The following is a 13,673-nucleotide window of genomic DNA, read 5'->3' as shown; positions in this document are numbered from 1 at the left end:
CGTCGTCTTCTGTACCCCGCTTTCGGCTAAGGGGCAGAAATACTGCCCTATCTGTAAATTAGACCCGTGGAAGCCGAGCGGCACCTCATTCTTATATGCAAATTAGCTGCCCCAATGCCGAAAGCTCTGCCCAATTTGTAATTGCGTCTGCTGTCCAGCTAGCCCCCAAGGCAAATGAGGCGAGGGTCCCGGAAGCTCTGTTACACGCGTGGCCGCTCGCGCCTGCGCAGTGGAGGCGGCCCAGGCCCGCCTTCCGCAGGGTGTCGCAGCAGTGCCTCCAGCCGTGCCCCGCCTGCTGCGGTGGCCCCAGCTAGGGGGCGGAGTGAAAGTGGTCTTAGGGCGGGTATGGGACTAGCCGGCGTGTGCGTCCTGAGACGCTCAGCGGGCTATATACTCGGTGGGGCCGCCGGTCAGTCTGTGGCAGCGACAGCAGCAGCAAGACGGCGAAGTGAAGGAGGGTGGGCGTCTGGCGGGGTCCGCAGTTTCAGCAGAACCGCTGCAGCCATGGCCCCGATCAAGGTGACCGCTGGCCCGGCCGGGCCTGACATCCCCCACTACCCCCATGCCAACCCCCGTCGCGCTGGTCTGGGAATATCGCCTTATTTCCTGCCTGCCAGACCCCTCCCCGCCGGCCGCCCCGCTCATCCCTTCAGAAGGCCCTCGTGGCTGCCCACCCTTCTCGCCAATCGTGGGGACCTCACCTCCCGGGGCAGTTCCGAGGCATTGTTTCTTTTTTTTTTTTTTTTTTGAGATGGAGTCCCTCTGTGTCGCCCAGGCTGGAGTGCAGTGTCGCAATCTCTGCTTACTGCAATCTCCGCCTCCCGGGTTGAAGCGATTCTACTGCCTCAGCCTCCTGAGTAGGTGGGACTACAGGTGGGAGCCACCACGGCCGGCTACTGTATTTTTAGTAGAGACGGACGGGGTTTCACCCTGTTGTTCAGACTGGTCTGGAACTCCTGACCTCAGGTGAACCGCCCGCCTCGGCCTCCCGAAGTGCTAGGATTACAGGTGTGAGCCACCGCTCCTGGCCTGATTTCCCATATCTTCTGAAACAGCTGTCCCTTAGTGCCCCCGCCGGGGCTTCCCCCATCCCGCTCCGCCCTCCCCTCCTCCCATGGCGAATTCCCACCTTTTTGCTCGTCTTTCACTCACCTCCTGGAACCGTCCCCGGGGTCTTGGACCTTCCCCCTTCTCCTCCCAAACCCTGTGAGACCCCATTCCCTTTCTACTTCATCCTGCTGCCAACCTTTGGGCTCCTCAGAGACTCCACCACCTCAGACTCTCTCTCCCTACCCACTCTGGCCCCATGAAGCCCTCACATACTCCAGGGGCGGATCCTTCCCCCTTCAAAAGATTCCTTCTTTTGTTGTACCCCTCCTGGGTGTAGGGGCCTGGACAGCCTCCCCCAGTGTTCCACCTGCCGCTGCCCTCCCTCTTTCTCCTCTTGAGGGTGGGACCCTCAGACCTGCCCAAGATCCTCTCCCTCCATGTTGTCAGGGACTCCTCCTCACCTCCAAATACAGCCCTCTAGCCCCTGCCCATTTTATTCCACTCCTTTCCTGTAACAGACAGCATGTTATGTAACCCTTTGTGACACTAGGGGAAGCCTTCCCTCCCTTTCTCTGTTGTCACCAATGGCCCCTTAAAAGGAGCAGGGCCATCTTGAAACCTAGAGGATATGGGGTAACCCGGTGTGAGCGGGCAGGGAGGGCCCTTGGAAACTCTGACAGGGCTGGAGCATCCTGCTGGGTTTCAGCCCCGGCTCCTGAAGGCCCGGCTGCCAGGCGCTCTGTTCACTTTCCTGCCTATGGTTTGCCCCGCTCCCTCACCCCCCTTACCTTGGAGTCCTTCCCTCTAGGTGGGAGATGCCATCCCTGCAGTGGAGGTGTTTGAAGGGGAGCCAGGGAACAAGGTGAACCTGGCAGAGCTGTTCAAGGGCAAGAAGGGTGTGCTGTTTGGAGTTCCCGGGGCCTTCACGCCTGGATGTTCCAAGGTGAGGCCCTTCCCCTTCTGAAGATCAGGACCTGGGATCTCTTGTGTTGTTCTTAAGTCGTCCACATAGTCCTGACAGGACTCCTAAAAAGCATTTCAGTGCCATCAGAAAACAAGTAGAGCTGGACGCGGTGGCTCACGCCTGTAATCCCAGCACTTTGGGAGACCAAGCTGGTGGGTCACGAGGTTGGGAGTTCAAAAGCAGCCTGGCAAGATGATGAAACCCTGTCTCTACTAAAAATACAAAAAAATCAGCCAGGCGTGGTGGCGAGTGCCTGTAATCCCAGCTACTGGGGAGGCTGAGGCAGAGAATTGCTTGAACCCAGGAGGCGGAGGTTGCAGTCAGTGGAGATTGTGCTACTGCACTCCAGCCTGGGCGAAACAGTGAGACTACGTCTCAAAAAAAAAAAAATAGAGACTGCAAAAAGGGAACAGTACCAGGAATGTTGAAGAAAAACATATTGCAATTAAATCCAACACCCCTGTTGGTCCTGCTAAATGACAGGCACTTTGGAAGGTGCTTGGAACTCAGATAACTAAGACATAGTTCTGCCCATGGAAAGTTCACGTCTGGACCATAAGGCATTAGGTTTCATTCTGAGCTTCCTAGTGGCCAAGGCAAAAAGGAAATAGAGTGGTTTAGACAACTCTCATTGTCTGATCAAAGGTGTTGAGGCAGAGCAGTGAGGAGGGCCTGGAGATGAAGGGTGGGCTAGGGGGCAGATGCAGTTATCACTTTGCCAACCCTTTGTTCCCCTTCCCCAGACCCACCTACCAGGGTTTGTGGAGCAGGCTGAGGCTCTGAAGGCCAAGGGAGTCCAGGTGTTGGCCTGTCTGAGTGTTAATGATGCCTTTGTGACTGGCGAGTGGGGCCGAGCCCACAAGGCGGAAGGCAAGGTGAGGTGTGGGGCCTGCAGGGAGTCAGGGCCAGGTAGGATATTCTTCTTGTGACCTTTCCTTTCTCTGCAGGTTCGGCTCCTGGCTGATCCCACTGGGGCCTTTGGGAAGGTGAGTGTTCCCCTGACCACCACAGGAACATGGTCGTGTGGGGAGCAGTGGGGGCCCTTAGCCTCTTCAGGGATTTCTGATACTTTTCTCTGTCTCTTCTTAGGAGACAGACTTATTACTAGATGATTCGTTAGTGTCCATCTTTGGGAATCGACGTCTCAAGAGGTAAAAGTGGAGAGTCCTCTGTGGGGGAGAGTCCCCTGTGGGGAGAGTCCCCTGTGGAGAGAGTCCTCTGTGGGGAGAGTCCTCTGTGGGGGACAGTCCTCTGTGGGGGACAGTCCTCTGTGGGGGACAGTCCTCTGTGGGGAGAGTCCTCTGTGGGGACAGTCCTCTGTGGGGGAGAGTCCCCTGTGGGGACAGTCCTCTGTGGGGGACAGTCCTCTGTGGGGGACAGTCCTCTGTGGGGAGAGTCCTCTGTGGGGAGAGTCCTCTGTGGGGGAGAGTCCTCTGTGTGGAGAGAGTCCTCTGTGTGGAGAGTCCTCTGTGGGGAGAGTCCTCTGTGGGGAGAGTCCTCTGTGGGGGAGAGTCCTCTGTGGGGAGAGTCCTCTGTGGGGAGAGTCCTCTGTGGGGGAGAGTCCTCTGTGGGGACAGTCCTCTGTGGGGGACAGTCCTCTGTGGGGGACAGTCCTCTGTGGGGAGAGTCCTCTGTGGGGAGAGTCCTCTGTGGGGGACAGTCCTCTGTGGGGGACAGTCCTCTGTGGGGGACAGTCCTCTGTGGGGAGAGTCCTCTGTGGGGAGAGTCCTCTGTGGGGGAGAGTCCTCTGTGTGGAGAGAGTCCTCTGTGTGGAGAGTCCTCTGTGGGGAGAGTCCTCTGTGGGAGAGAGTCCTCTGTGGGAGAGTCCTCTGTGTGGGAGAGAGTCCTCTGTGTGGGAGAGTCCTCTGTGTGGGAGAGAGTCCTCTGTGGGGGAGAGTCCTCTGTGTGGGAGAGAGTCCTCTGTGGGGGAGAGTCCTCTGTGTGGGAGAGAGTCCTCTGTGGGGGAGAGTCCTCTGTGGGGGAGAGTCCTCTGTGTGGAGAGAGTCCTCTGTGTGGAGAGTCCTCTGTGGGGAGAGTCCTCTGTGTGGGAGAGAGTCCTCTGTGGGGGAGAGTCCTCTGTGGGGGAGAGTCCTCTGTGTGGAGAGAGTCCTCTGTGTGGAGAGTCCTCTGTGGGGAGAGTCCTCTGTGGGGAGAGTCCTCTGTGGGGAGAGTCCTCTGTGGGGGAGAGTCCTCTGTGGGGGAGAGTCCTCTGTGGGGAGAGTCCTCTGTGGGGAGAGTCCTCTGTGGGGGAGAGTTCTCTGTGGGGAGAGTCCTCTGTGGGGGAGAGTTCTCTGTGGGGGAGAGTCCTCTGTGGGGAGAGTCCTCTGTGGGGGAGAGTCCTCTGTGGGGGAGAGTTCTCTGTGGGGAGAGTCCTCTGTGGGGGAGAGTTCTCTGTGGGGAGAGTCCCCTGTGTGGAGAGTCCTCTGTGGGGAGAGTCCCCTGTGTGGAGAGAGTCCTCTGTGGGGAGAGTCCTCTGTGTGGAGAGAGTCCTCTGTGGGGAGAGTCCCCTGTGGGGAGAGTCCTCTGTGGGGGAGAGTCCTCTGTGGGGAGAGTCCTCTGTGGAGAGAGTCCTCTGTGTGGGGGAGAGTCCTCTGTGTGGGGGAGAGTCCTCTGTGTGGGGGAGAGTCCTCTGTGGGGAGAGTCCTCTGTGGAGAGAGTCCTCTGTGTGGGGGAGAGTCCTCTGTGTGGGGGAGAGTCCTCTGTGTGGGGAGAGTCCTCTGTGTGGAGAGTCCTCTGTGTGGGGAGAGTCCTCTGTGTGGAGAGTCCTCTGTGTGGGGGAGAGTCCTCTGTGGAGAGAGTCCTCTGTGGAGAGAGTCCTCTGTGGGGACAGTCCTCTGTGGGGACAGTCCTCTGTGGGGAGAGTCCTCTGTGGAGAGAGTCCTCTGTGGGGGAGAGTCCTCTGTGGAGAGAGTCCTCTGTGGGGACAGTCCTCTGTGGGGAGAGTCCTCTGTGTGGGGGAGAGTCCTCTGTGGAGAGAGTCCTCTGTGGGGAGAGTCCTCTGTGGAGAGAGTCCTCTGTGGGGAGAGTCCTCTGTGTGGAGAGAGTCCTCTGTGTGGAGAGTCCTCTGTGGGGGAGAGTCCTCTGTGGGGAGAGTCCTCTGTGTGGGGGAGAGTCCTCTGTGGGGAGAGTCCTCTGTGTGGGGGAGAGTCCTCTGTGGGGAGAGTCCTCTGTGTGGGGGAGAGTCCTCTGTGGGGAGAGTCCTCTGTGGGGGAGAGTCCTCTGTGTGGGGGAGAGTCCTCTGTGGAGAGAGTCCTCTGTGGGGAGAGTCCTCTGTGGAGAGAGTCCTCTGTGGGGAGAGTCCTCTGTGTGGAGAGAGTCCTCTGTGTGGAGAGTCCTCTGTGGGGGAGAGTCCTCTGTGGGGAGAGTCCTCTGTGTGGGGGAGAGTCCTCTGTGGGGAGAGTCCTCTGTGTGGGGGAGAGTCCTCTGTGGGGAGAGTCCTCTGTGTGGGGGAGAGTCCTCTGTGGGGAGAGTCCTCTGTGTGGGGGAGAGTCCTCTGTGGGGAGAGTCCTCTGTGTGGGGGAGAGTCCTCTGTGTGGGGGAGAGTCCTCTGTGGAGAGAGTCCTCTGTGGAGAGAGTCCTCTGTGGGGGAGAGTCCTCTGTGGGGAGAGTCCTCTGTGTGGAGAGAGTCCTCTGTGGAGAGAGTCCTCTGTGGGGGAGAGTCCTCTGTGGGGAGAGTCCTCTGTGTGGGGGAGAGTCCTCTGTGTGGGGGAGAGTCCTCTGTGGAGAGAGTCCTCTGTGGGGGAGAGTCCTCTGTGGGGAGAGTCCTCTGTCGGGGAGTCCTCTCTGGAGTTCTCTTCGGCCCCTGGCTCTTCACCACCTGTCTCTATGCCCAGCCTCCAAGCCCAGGCTGAGGCAGCTGGCTGGGCCCTTCTTTCCGGCAGGTTCTCCATGGTGGTACAGGATGGCATAGTGAAGGCCCTGAATGTGGAACCAGATGGCACAGGCCTCACCTGCAGTCTGGCACCCAGCATCATCTCACAGCTCTGAGGCCCTGGGCCAGATCGCTTCCTCCACCTCTCCCTATCTCACCTGTCCAGCCCTGTGCCGGGGCCCTGCAGTTGGAATCTTGGCCAGATTTCTGCAATAAACACTTGCAGTTTGTGTCCATCTCCTTGGTTATGAATGGCTGTTTTGCTGAGTGCCAGGCATTCTGGCATCATCACAGACTGGGTGAGAGTGGTGAGGGTACAGATGGGCTGAAAGGGAGAATGTAGGGGGTCCTGGCTTAATTAAGGGGAAGCTAGGCAGGGCCTAGGTTTTTTTTTTGGTTTTTTTTGGTTTTTTTTTGAGACAGTTTCACTCTGTCACCCAGGCTGGAGTTCAGTGGCATGATCTCAGCTTACCACAACCTCCGCCTCCCAAGTTCAAGCGATTTTCCTGCCTCAGACTCCTCAGTAGGTGGGATTACAGGTATCTGCCACCACGCCCGACTAAGTTTTTGTATTTTTGGTAGACGTAGGGTTTTACCATGTTGGCCAGGCTGGTCTCGAACTCCTGACCTCAGGTGATCACCCGCCTCCACCTCCCAAAGTTCTGGGATTACAGGTGTGAGCCACGGCACCCGGCCTCGAGGGAGGTGTTACTGAGCACTGAGAAGGAGCCAGCAATCTGAAGAGGAAGGGAAGCAGCGGTCCCCACAGAGGCAGCACAGAGGGCAAGGCCCGGCCTATGCCGCGTGGCGCACAGGGTGGCCTTTGTACCTGCTCTCTGGGTGCTGACTGATGCCATTTTGTCTGGAAATCCCATGGTGGGAACCCTGGCTCCCAGCATTCCTGCCGGGGCTCAGCCCCACCATCCTTTCAAACTTGAACCCCTCCGGGGTGCACCCTCATCCCAGGGAGAGCTCAGGTCACCTTAGGACCGTCTGATGAACAGGGAGAGGGGCTCTGGCACAGCACTTGCTCAGTCCAGGGGGGCTCCCTGGGGGAAGAGACTAGGTGAGCTGTGGAGGGGAGAAGACGCTGGTGAGGTCTGACCAGTGGTGGCTGGGTATGAGGGGCCTTGAGCGGGGATGCCAGCACGGTGTGGGGATGGGGGCCATTGCCATGGCAGGCCCTGCTCCTGGGCCTCTGTCCCTTGGTGCTGGAAAGCCACATGTGTGATGGTGAGGCCCCGCTGCGTGGGATGCTGCCTGCCTGCCCCAGGTGTCCTAACAGCCTTCACAAGAATCAGTGAGGTATGGACTGTTGCTGCCTCTCAGCCACCTACAGGGAGTCCGGATTCCATCACTGTGTGGAGCTGCCCTGCCATGAGCCACATCAGTACCTGGCTCCTGGGCACTTCGTGCTTAGTGGTCCCCAGGGGTCAGCCCCCACTGCTGACTCGGGCAGGCCACACTCGGGAGGTCAGGGAGAAGGTCAAAGCGGGGCCTCAGAGCAAATGACCCTTGAGGTAGTGGGAGTGGCACCTCAAGTGGGAGTCGGAGGGAGCCCCGTCATCCTAGGGGTGAGCCCCATAGCCCTAGGGGTGGAGGGTGGGACAGTCCCATGCTGCCACAGCAAGATGGGTAGTGGGAGTAGGGGAAATGTCGGGGACAAGAGAGGATGCCTGGAGGTCAGTGGGGCCCCTGAAGCTGACGAGCAGCTTGCCTTCCACCCTACAGTCACCTTGGCCATGGGCTACCGGGTGCAGCCCCCAAGCGGGGAGGCTGGGAGAGGCACCAGGTGGGCAGCAGAGAGCAGGACCCATGATGAGAGCAATGCCCAGGAGGTGGGGGTGGGGACGTGTTGGGAGGGAGGGTGCATCCAGGCAGCCGCTTGCTGAAGGTGGAGGGGCTGGGTGCTTATGGTCATGTCTGTGAGAACAGACAGTAGGAGGGGAGCTGGCCTCCCTGCCCAGGGTTGCAGGTGCCCAGCCTGCCCGAGTCGCACTGCCCACCAACCTCTGTCACCATGGTTCTCTCCCACAACCTGCCACCCCTTCAGGGGTCCCGGGTAGGGGCAGGGAAGGAGGCTGACTGCACCTCCAGCCACCCTGGTAAGCTGCCTGCCTCTCCTTTCCTGCTATTCTCGGGGGTACAGTGCTGTCCTCGTGGACACGCATGGCACAGAGCCCCTATCATTCCCTGATACAAATGAGGAAACAGACGTGGAGCTGCCTGTGAGCTAGTGAGTGTCTCCATCAGTAAACAGGGGGCGGTGGTGGCAAATAGCCCACCCCATGGGCTGTGCACCCCGTTCCTCGTTCCTGCAGCCTTGTGCTACCCAGGCAGCTCCCTGCTATCGGGGAAGCCCAGCTCTGTCTCTGTCACTCCGCTGCCTCTGTTTCCTCTGCTCCTGGGTTTTTATCTGGGCTGGCTGAGGCCAAGAAAAAGGCCTCTAGAGGAAGTGTCCCCTCCAGGGTCCATTGCCACTGGCTGGGCCTCTAGGAAGGGTTGAGGGGGCTTCCAGGGCTGGGGTGGCCCTCTAGGACAGCCTGGTGTGGGTCGCGGCGGGGCTGTGGCCTCAGTGGCCCTGACTGCTGAGCATGTGGCTGAGCTTGCTGGGGTGAGGACGTCCTTGGGTGGAGGCAGGGAGGACTGGCCCTGGGAGCTGTTCCAGGCCCTGGAGGGCCCAAGATTAAACAGCACCTGGCAAGAGAATCTTGCATAGCTGTCTCCAGGGTGGACAGGTGCGGCTTCAGGCCTGGGGATAAGGGCAGACCAGGCCATGGTGTCCTGGACCAGAGAGCCCTGGACACCTGGGCTGCATCTGGCAGAGCTGTGCGTGTGGCCTTCCTGGGCTCTTGGTGGCTGAAAGACCAAAGTTAAAAAAACATAATAGGCCAGGCACGGTGGCTTACACCTGTAATCCCAGCACTTTGGGATCAAGGCGGGTGGATCATTTTAGGTCAGGAGTTCAAGACCAGCCTGTCCAACATGGTGAAATCCCATCTCTACTAAAAATACAAAAATTACCCGGGCATGGTGACGCATGTCTATAATCCTGGCTACTGAAGAGGGAGGCTGAGGCAGGATAATTGCTTGAACCTGGGAAGTGGAAGTTGCAGTGAGCCAAGATTGTGCCACTGCATGCCAGCCTGGGAGACAGAGCAAGACTCTGTCTTGGAAAAAAAAAAAAAAAGAAAGAAAAGAACCTGAAACATCCACCCAGCACATGCCCCAGTGAAACTCACTTGCCTGTCCTAGCATGCCCAAGGCCATAGCAACTCAGACCCAGAAGGCCAAGGGTGTTACTCAGTATCAGTGGTTCTGGGCCTTCCTGGGTCTAGAGTCCCTTTGAAACACAGCTGAACAGACCCCCACATGAGCCGTAAGAGTGTTGACCTAAGCCGGGCGCGGTGGCTCAAGCCTGTAATCCCAGCACTTTGGGAGGCCGAGACGGGTGGATCACGAGGTCAGGAGATCGAGACCATCCTGGCTAACACGGTGAAACCCCGTCTCTACTAAAAAATACAAAAAACTAGCCGGGTGAGTTGGCGGGCGCCTGTAGTCCCAGCTACTCGGGAGGCTGAGGCAGGAGAATGGCGTGAACCCGGGAGGCGGAGCTTGCAGTGAGCTGAGATCCGGCCACTGCACTCCAGCCCGGGCGACAGAGCGAGACTCCGTCTCAAAAAAAAAAAAGAAAAAAAAAAAGAGTGTTGACCTCATAGGAAGAAGCCTAGGCAAAATTAATATCAGCAGAGACTTTATTTGGGCCAAGCTTGAGGATTGCATCCCAGGAGCACACATGCAAGTTGCCCTGAATATACACTCGGATTAGCAGCAGTAGAAATGGATTTTAAAAGGACAAGAGAGTTCTTGAGTTGTTTATTGAGAATTTACATTAAAATAACAAACTGGCTGGCTGCAGTGGCTCAGGCCTATAATGCCAGTTCCTCTGGCAGCTGAGGTGGAAGCACTGCTTTAGGCCAGTTTGAGACCAGCTTGGACAACATAGCAAGACAGCGTCCCTACTAAATAAATGAATAAATAAATAAGTTGTAGTGCGTACCTGTGGTCCTGGCTACTCAGGAGGCTGAGGCGGGAGGATCGCTTGACACCAGGAGTTGGACACTGTAGTGAGCTATAATTGTGCCACTGCCCTCCAGCCTGGGTGACAGAGCGAGACCTTGTCTCTAAAAAAATAAAAATAGGCCAGGTGTGGTGGCTCAAGCCTATTATCCCAGCACTTTGGGAGGCTGAGGTCGGTGGATCACCTGAGGTTGGGAGTTTGAGACCAGCCTGACCAACATGGAGAAACCCCGTCTCTACTAAAAATACAAAATTAGCCAGGCGTAGTGGCTCATGCCTGTAATCCCAGCTATGTGGGAGGCTGAGGCAGGAGTATCGCTTGAACCCAGGAGGCGGAGGTTTCGGTGAGCCAAGATCGCACCATTGCACTCCAGCCTGGGCAGCAAGAGCCAAACTCTGTCTCAAAATAAATAAATAAATAAATAAATAAATAAATAAATAAATAAATAAATAAGTGACACCCCGTCTCTACCAAAAAAATAAAATAATTAGGCGGGTGTGGTGGCACATGTCTGTAGTTCTAGCTACACCAGAGGCTGAGGCGGGAAAATCACTTGAGCCGAGGAGGCCAAGACTGCAGTGAGCTATGATGACGCCACTGCACTCCAGCCTGGGTAATAGAGCAAGACCCTGCCAAAAAAAAAAAAAAAAAAGGAAAGCTCAATAAAAGGTTATTTGAAAGATAAAAATCAGGCCGGGCATGGTGGCTCATGCCTGTAATCCCAGCACTTTGGGAGGATGAGGCGGGCGGATCACCTGAAGTCAGGAGTTCGAGACCAGCCTGACCAACATGGTGAAACCCCTCTCTACTAAAAATACAAAATTAGCCAGGCATGGTGACGCCATGCCTGTAGTCCCAGCTACTCAGGAGGCTGAGGCAGGAGAATCACTTGAACCTGGGAGACAGAGGTTGCAGTGAACCAAGATTGTGCCATTGCGGTTCAGCCTGGGCGACAGAGTGAGACCCTGTCTCAAAAAAAAAAAAAAAAAAAAAAGAAAGAAAGAAAGAAAAAAGAACGATAAAGATCTCCATTCTCTACCATGCAGCCTGTCTGTCTGTAGGGAAGGAGCTGGGAGTTAAGACAGGTCAAATCCCAGTCCTGTCATTCATGATTCCTGTGACTGTGGCTCTCCGAGTCTCAGTTTCCTCATCAGTAGCATGGGGATAATGACCCTGCTATTACCTGTTGTCTGCAGACCCCAGGGGTTCTCCATACATTGTCTGGTGCCTGAAGCCTCACAGGTTAAGGAGCTGGGAAGACGTCACCAGGGGAAGTTTTCTTTTTTTCTTTCTTTCTTTCTTTCTTTTTTTTTTTTTTTTGAGACAGAATCCGGGAGGCTGAGGCAGGAGAATGGTGCGAACCTGGGAGGCGGAGCTTGCAGTGAGCCGAGATGGCGCCATTGCATTTCAGCCTGAGCTACAGAGCAAGACTCCATCTCAAAAAAAAAAAAAAAAAAGAGACAGAGTCTCGGTCTGTTGCCCAGGCTGGAGTGCAGTGGATCTCGGCTCACTACAACCTCCGCTTCCTGGGTTCAAGCGATTTTCGTGCCTCAGCCTCCTGAGTAGCTGGGACTACAGGTGCACGCCACCATGCCCAGCTAATTTTTGTATTTTTTAATAGAGACAGGGTTTCACTATGTTGACCAGGCTGGTCTCAAACTCCTGGCATCGTGATCCGCCCGCCTCGGCCTCCCAAAGTGCTGGGATTATAGGTGTGAGCCACCGAGCCTGGCCTATCGGGGGGTGTCAATAGGCCCTAAGGGAGCCAAGTCTGGGTTTCTGAGACAAAGAAAAGGTTGGAGGGGTCCTGGTGTTCCTGGCCTAGATCAGGCTTGGGCTGCAGCCATGAAGGTGCTGTGATCGGGGGAGTGGAGGCTGCTAGCCTCAAAGGGACACACTCTACTGGGCGTGGTTGGGGTTTGGTGACACAGGCATTGAGAAGTGACAGCAGAGAGTGCAATGTGTGCATGGGTATAACTTCCGGAGAAGTTCGGGTAACATCTATGTGAAGGCACAGATTCTTGGTGTTAACGAGATGCATGCTGGCCTGCCAGGTGATTATATTTGTGTCATCAACTCTCACTCCTGGAGTTGGGAACCATGTCTTTTTACTTAACACAGGTAAGGAGTCCTGCTCAGGGTGGGGAACACAGATAATACTCAACGCATGTTTTGGGAAGGAGTAAAGAAGTGAAGTCCAGGCATGGTAGCTCACACCTATAATGCCAGCACTTTGGGAGGCAGAGGTGGGCAGATCACCCTAAATCTGGAGTTCGAGACCAACCTGACCAACATGGAGAAATCCCTCTACTAAAAATACAAAATTAGCAAGGCGTGGTGGTGCATGCTTGTAATCCCAGCTACTCAGGAGGCTGAGGCAGGAGAATTGCTTGAACCTGGGAGGTGGAGGTTGCAGTGAGCCGAGATTGTGCCATTGCACTCCAGCCTGGGCAACAAGAGCAAAACTCTGTCTCAAAACAAAACAAAACAACACAACAACAACAAAAAAACCAAAGGCTTAGCTCACAGGTATGCACTAGAGAGGTTGAGCTAGTATGCTAGCTGTGTGATTATTCCTTCTGTCTTGCTGCTCTGCCATTTTAAACATGTGTCTTTACCTTATGATCCACTGTGGCTGCTTGAGTTCCAGCCATCACATTCATCATCCAGTATGCAGGAAAGAGGAAATGAAGAACAGAAGATAAAAGGCCCATGCCAGCTGTCTGTCAAGAAGCTTTTTCTGGAAGCTGCTGTATATCACTTACATCTCATTGGACAGAACTTAGTCACATGGTCATACTAGCTGCAAGGGAAGCTGAGAAGTGTCAACTTCATTCCAGGGTGCCATGCGTCTAAATTAAAAATTATGAGTTTTGTTAGTCAGGGAGAGAGAGAGAAAGGATATTGGGTGGACAGCAAGCAGTGTGGGCCACACGGGGATCACCTCTGAGAAGAGGAACCTTTGAAGGCTCCATGCCTCCCAGGAGATGTTCACTTCCCTGCCTTTCCCATCAGCCTTGGAAGGGCATGGTTACTATGAAACTGGCCCAGATCCCTGTGTGGTCCCCTCATCTCCCCAGTGACTTCTCACTCTTTTTTTTTTTTTTTTGAGACGGAGTCTTGCTCTGTTGCCCAGGCTGGAGTGCAGTGGCCGGATCTCGGCTCACTGCAAGCTCCGCCTCCCGGGTTCACGCCATTCTCCTGCCTCAGCCTCCCGAGTAGCTGGGACTACAGGCGCCCGCCACCTCGCCCGGCTAGTTTTTTGTATTTTTTAGTAGAGATGGGGTTTCACTGTGTTAGCCAGGATGGTCTCGATCTCCTGACCTCATGATTCACCCATCTTGGCCTCCCAAAGTGCTGGGATTACAGGCTTGAGCCACCGCGCCCGGCCCCCAGTGACTTCTCTCCAAGCCTCTGTTCCCATTCCCTGCAACCTGGGTCACCAACGTCACCCTGATTCCCAGTTGTGGGTCCTCCAATTGCTTCCCTCTTCAGCATCTGCCAGACAATGTTCCCCGCTGGGATGCCCCTGCCCAAGACGCTCTAGCCTTCGGGGTCCCAAGTTTCACTGCTGAGGACAACAGCCCTCTTTCCTGGTTCCCTGTCCCTTTCTTGAATTAGTTTCTGTGGGAACTGAGTGACACGGTTAGGCTTCATCAAAGATAGATTTGCCAAATTGACAAACAATTCACATAAAATTCAGCCTG

General features: G+C 55.8%; 1 protein-coding gene across 6 annotated transcripts; it reads left to right on the top strand.

The window, feature by feature from the left end:
* The first annotated feature begins 336 nt into the window (after positions 1–336).
* Positions 337–6,121, top strand: PRDX5 (peroxiredoxin 5). Of its 6 annotated transcripts, none has more exons than XM_045370543.2 (6): positions 337–519; positions 1,859–1,993; positions 2,758–2,889; positions 2,962–3,000; positions 3,104–3,165; positions 5,896–6,121. In XM_045370543.2, the coding sequence occupies exons 1-6, from the start codon at positions 346–348 to the stop codon at positions 5,999–6,001; spliced, it is 648 nt and encodes a 215-aa protein (XP_045226478.2). In that variant the 5' UTR covers positions 337–345; the 3' UTR covers positions 6,002–6,121. The 6 variants fall into 6 exon arrangements, with proteins under 6 accessions (XP_045226478.2, XP_045226477.2, XP_045226481.2 ...); XM_045370542.2 differs by having other exon boundaries at positions 5,848–6,121; XM_045370546.2 differs by lacking the exon at positions 1,859–1,993.
* The last annotated feature ends 7,552 nt before the right edge of the window (positions 6,122–13,673 follow it).

This window comes from Macaca fascicularis, chromosome 14, assembly GCF_037993035.2.
Source record: "Macaca fascicularis isolate 582-1 chromosome 14, T2T-MFA8v1.1".
Taxonomy (NCBI): domain Eukaryota; kingdom Metazoa; phylum Chordata; class Mammalia; order Primates; family Cercopithecidae; genus Macaca; species Macaca fascicularis.
This window is presented reverse-complemented; position numbering and strand designations above follow the sequence as displayed.

Bases quoted from the DNA above. Each gene is read 5' to 3' on its own strand.
- PRDX5 (XM_045370542.2), top strand. From the start codon at position 346: ATGGGACTAGCCGGCGTGTGCGTCCTGAGACGCTCAGCGGGCTATATA. The intron at 1,994-2,757 runs GTGAGGCCCTTC...CCCCTTCCCCAG, and splicing joins TCACGCCTGGATGTTCCAAG to ACCCACCTACCAGGGTTTGT. The intron at 3,166-5,847 runs GTAAAAGTGGAG...CTCTATGCCCAG, and splicing joins GGGAATCGACGTCTCAAGAG to CCTCCAAGCCCAGGCTGAGG.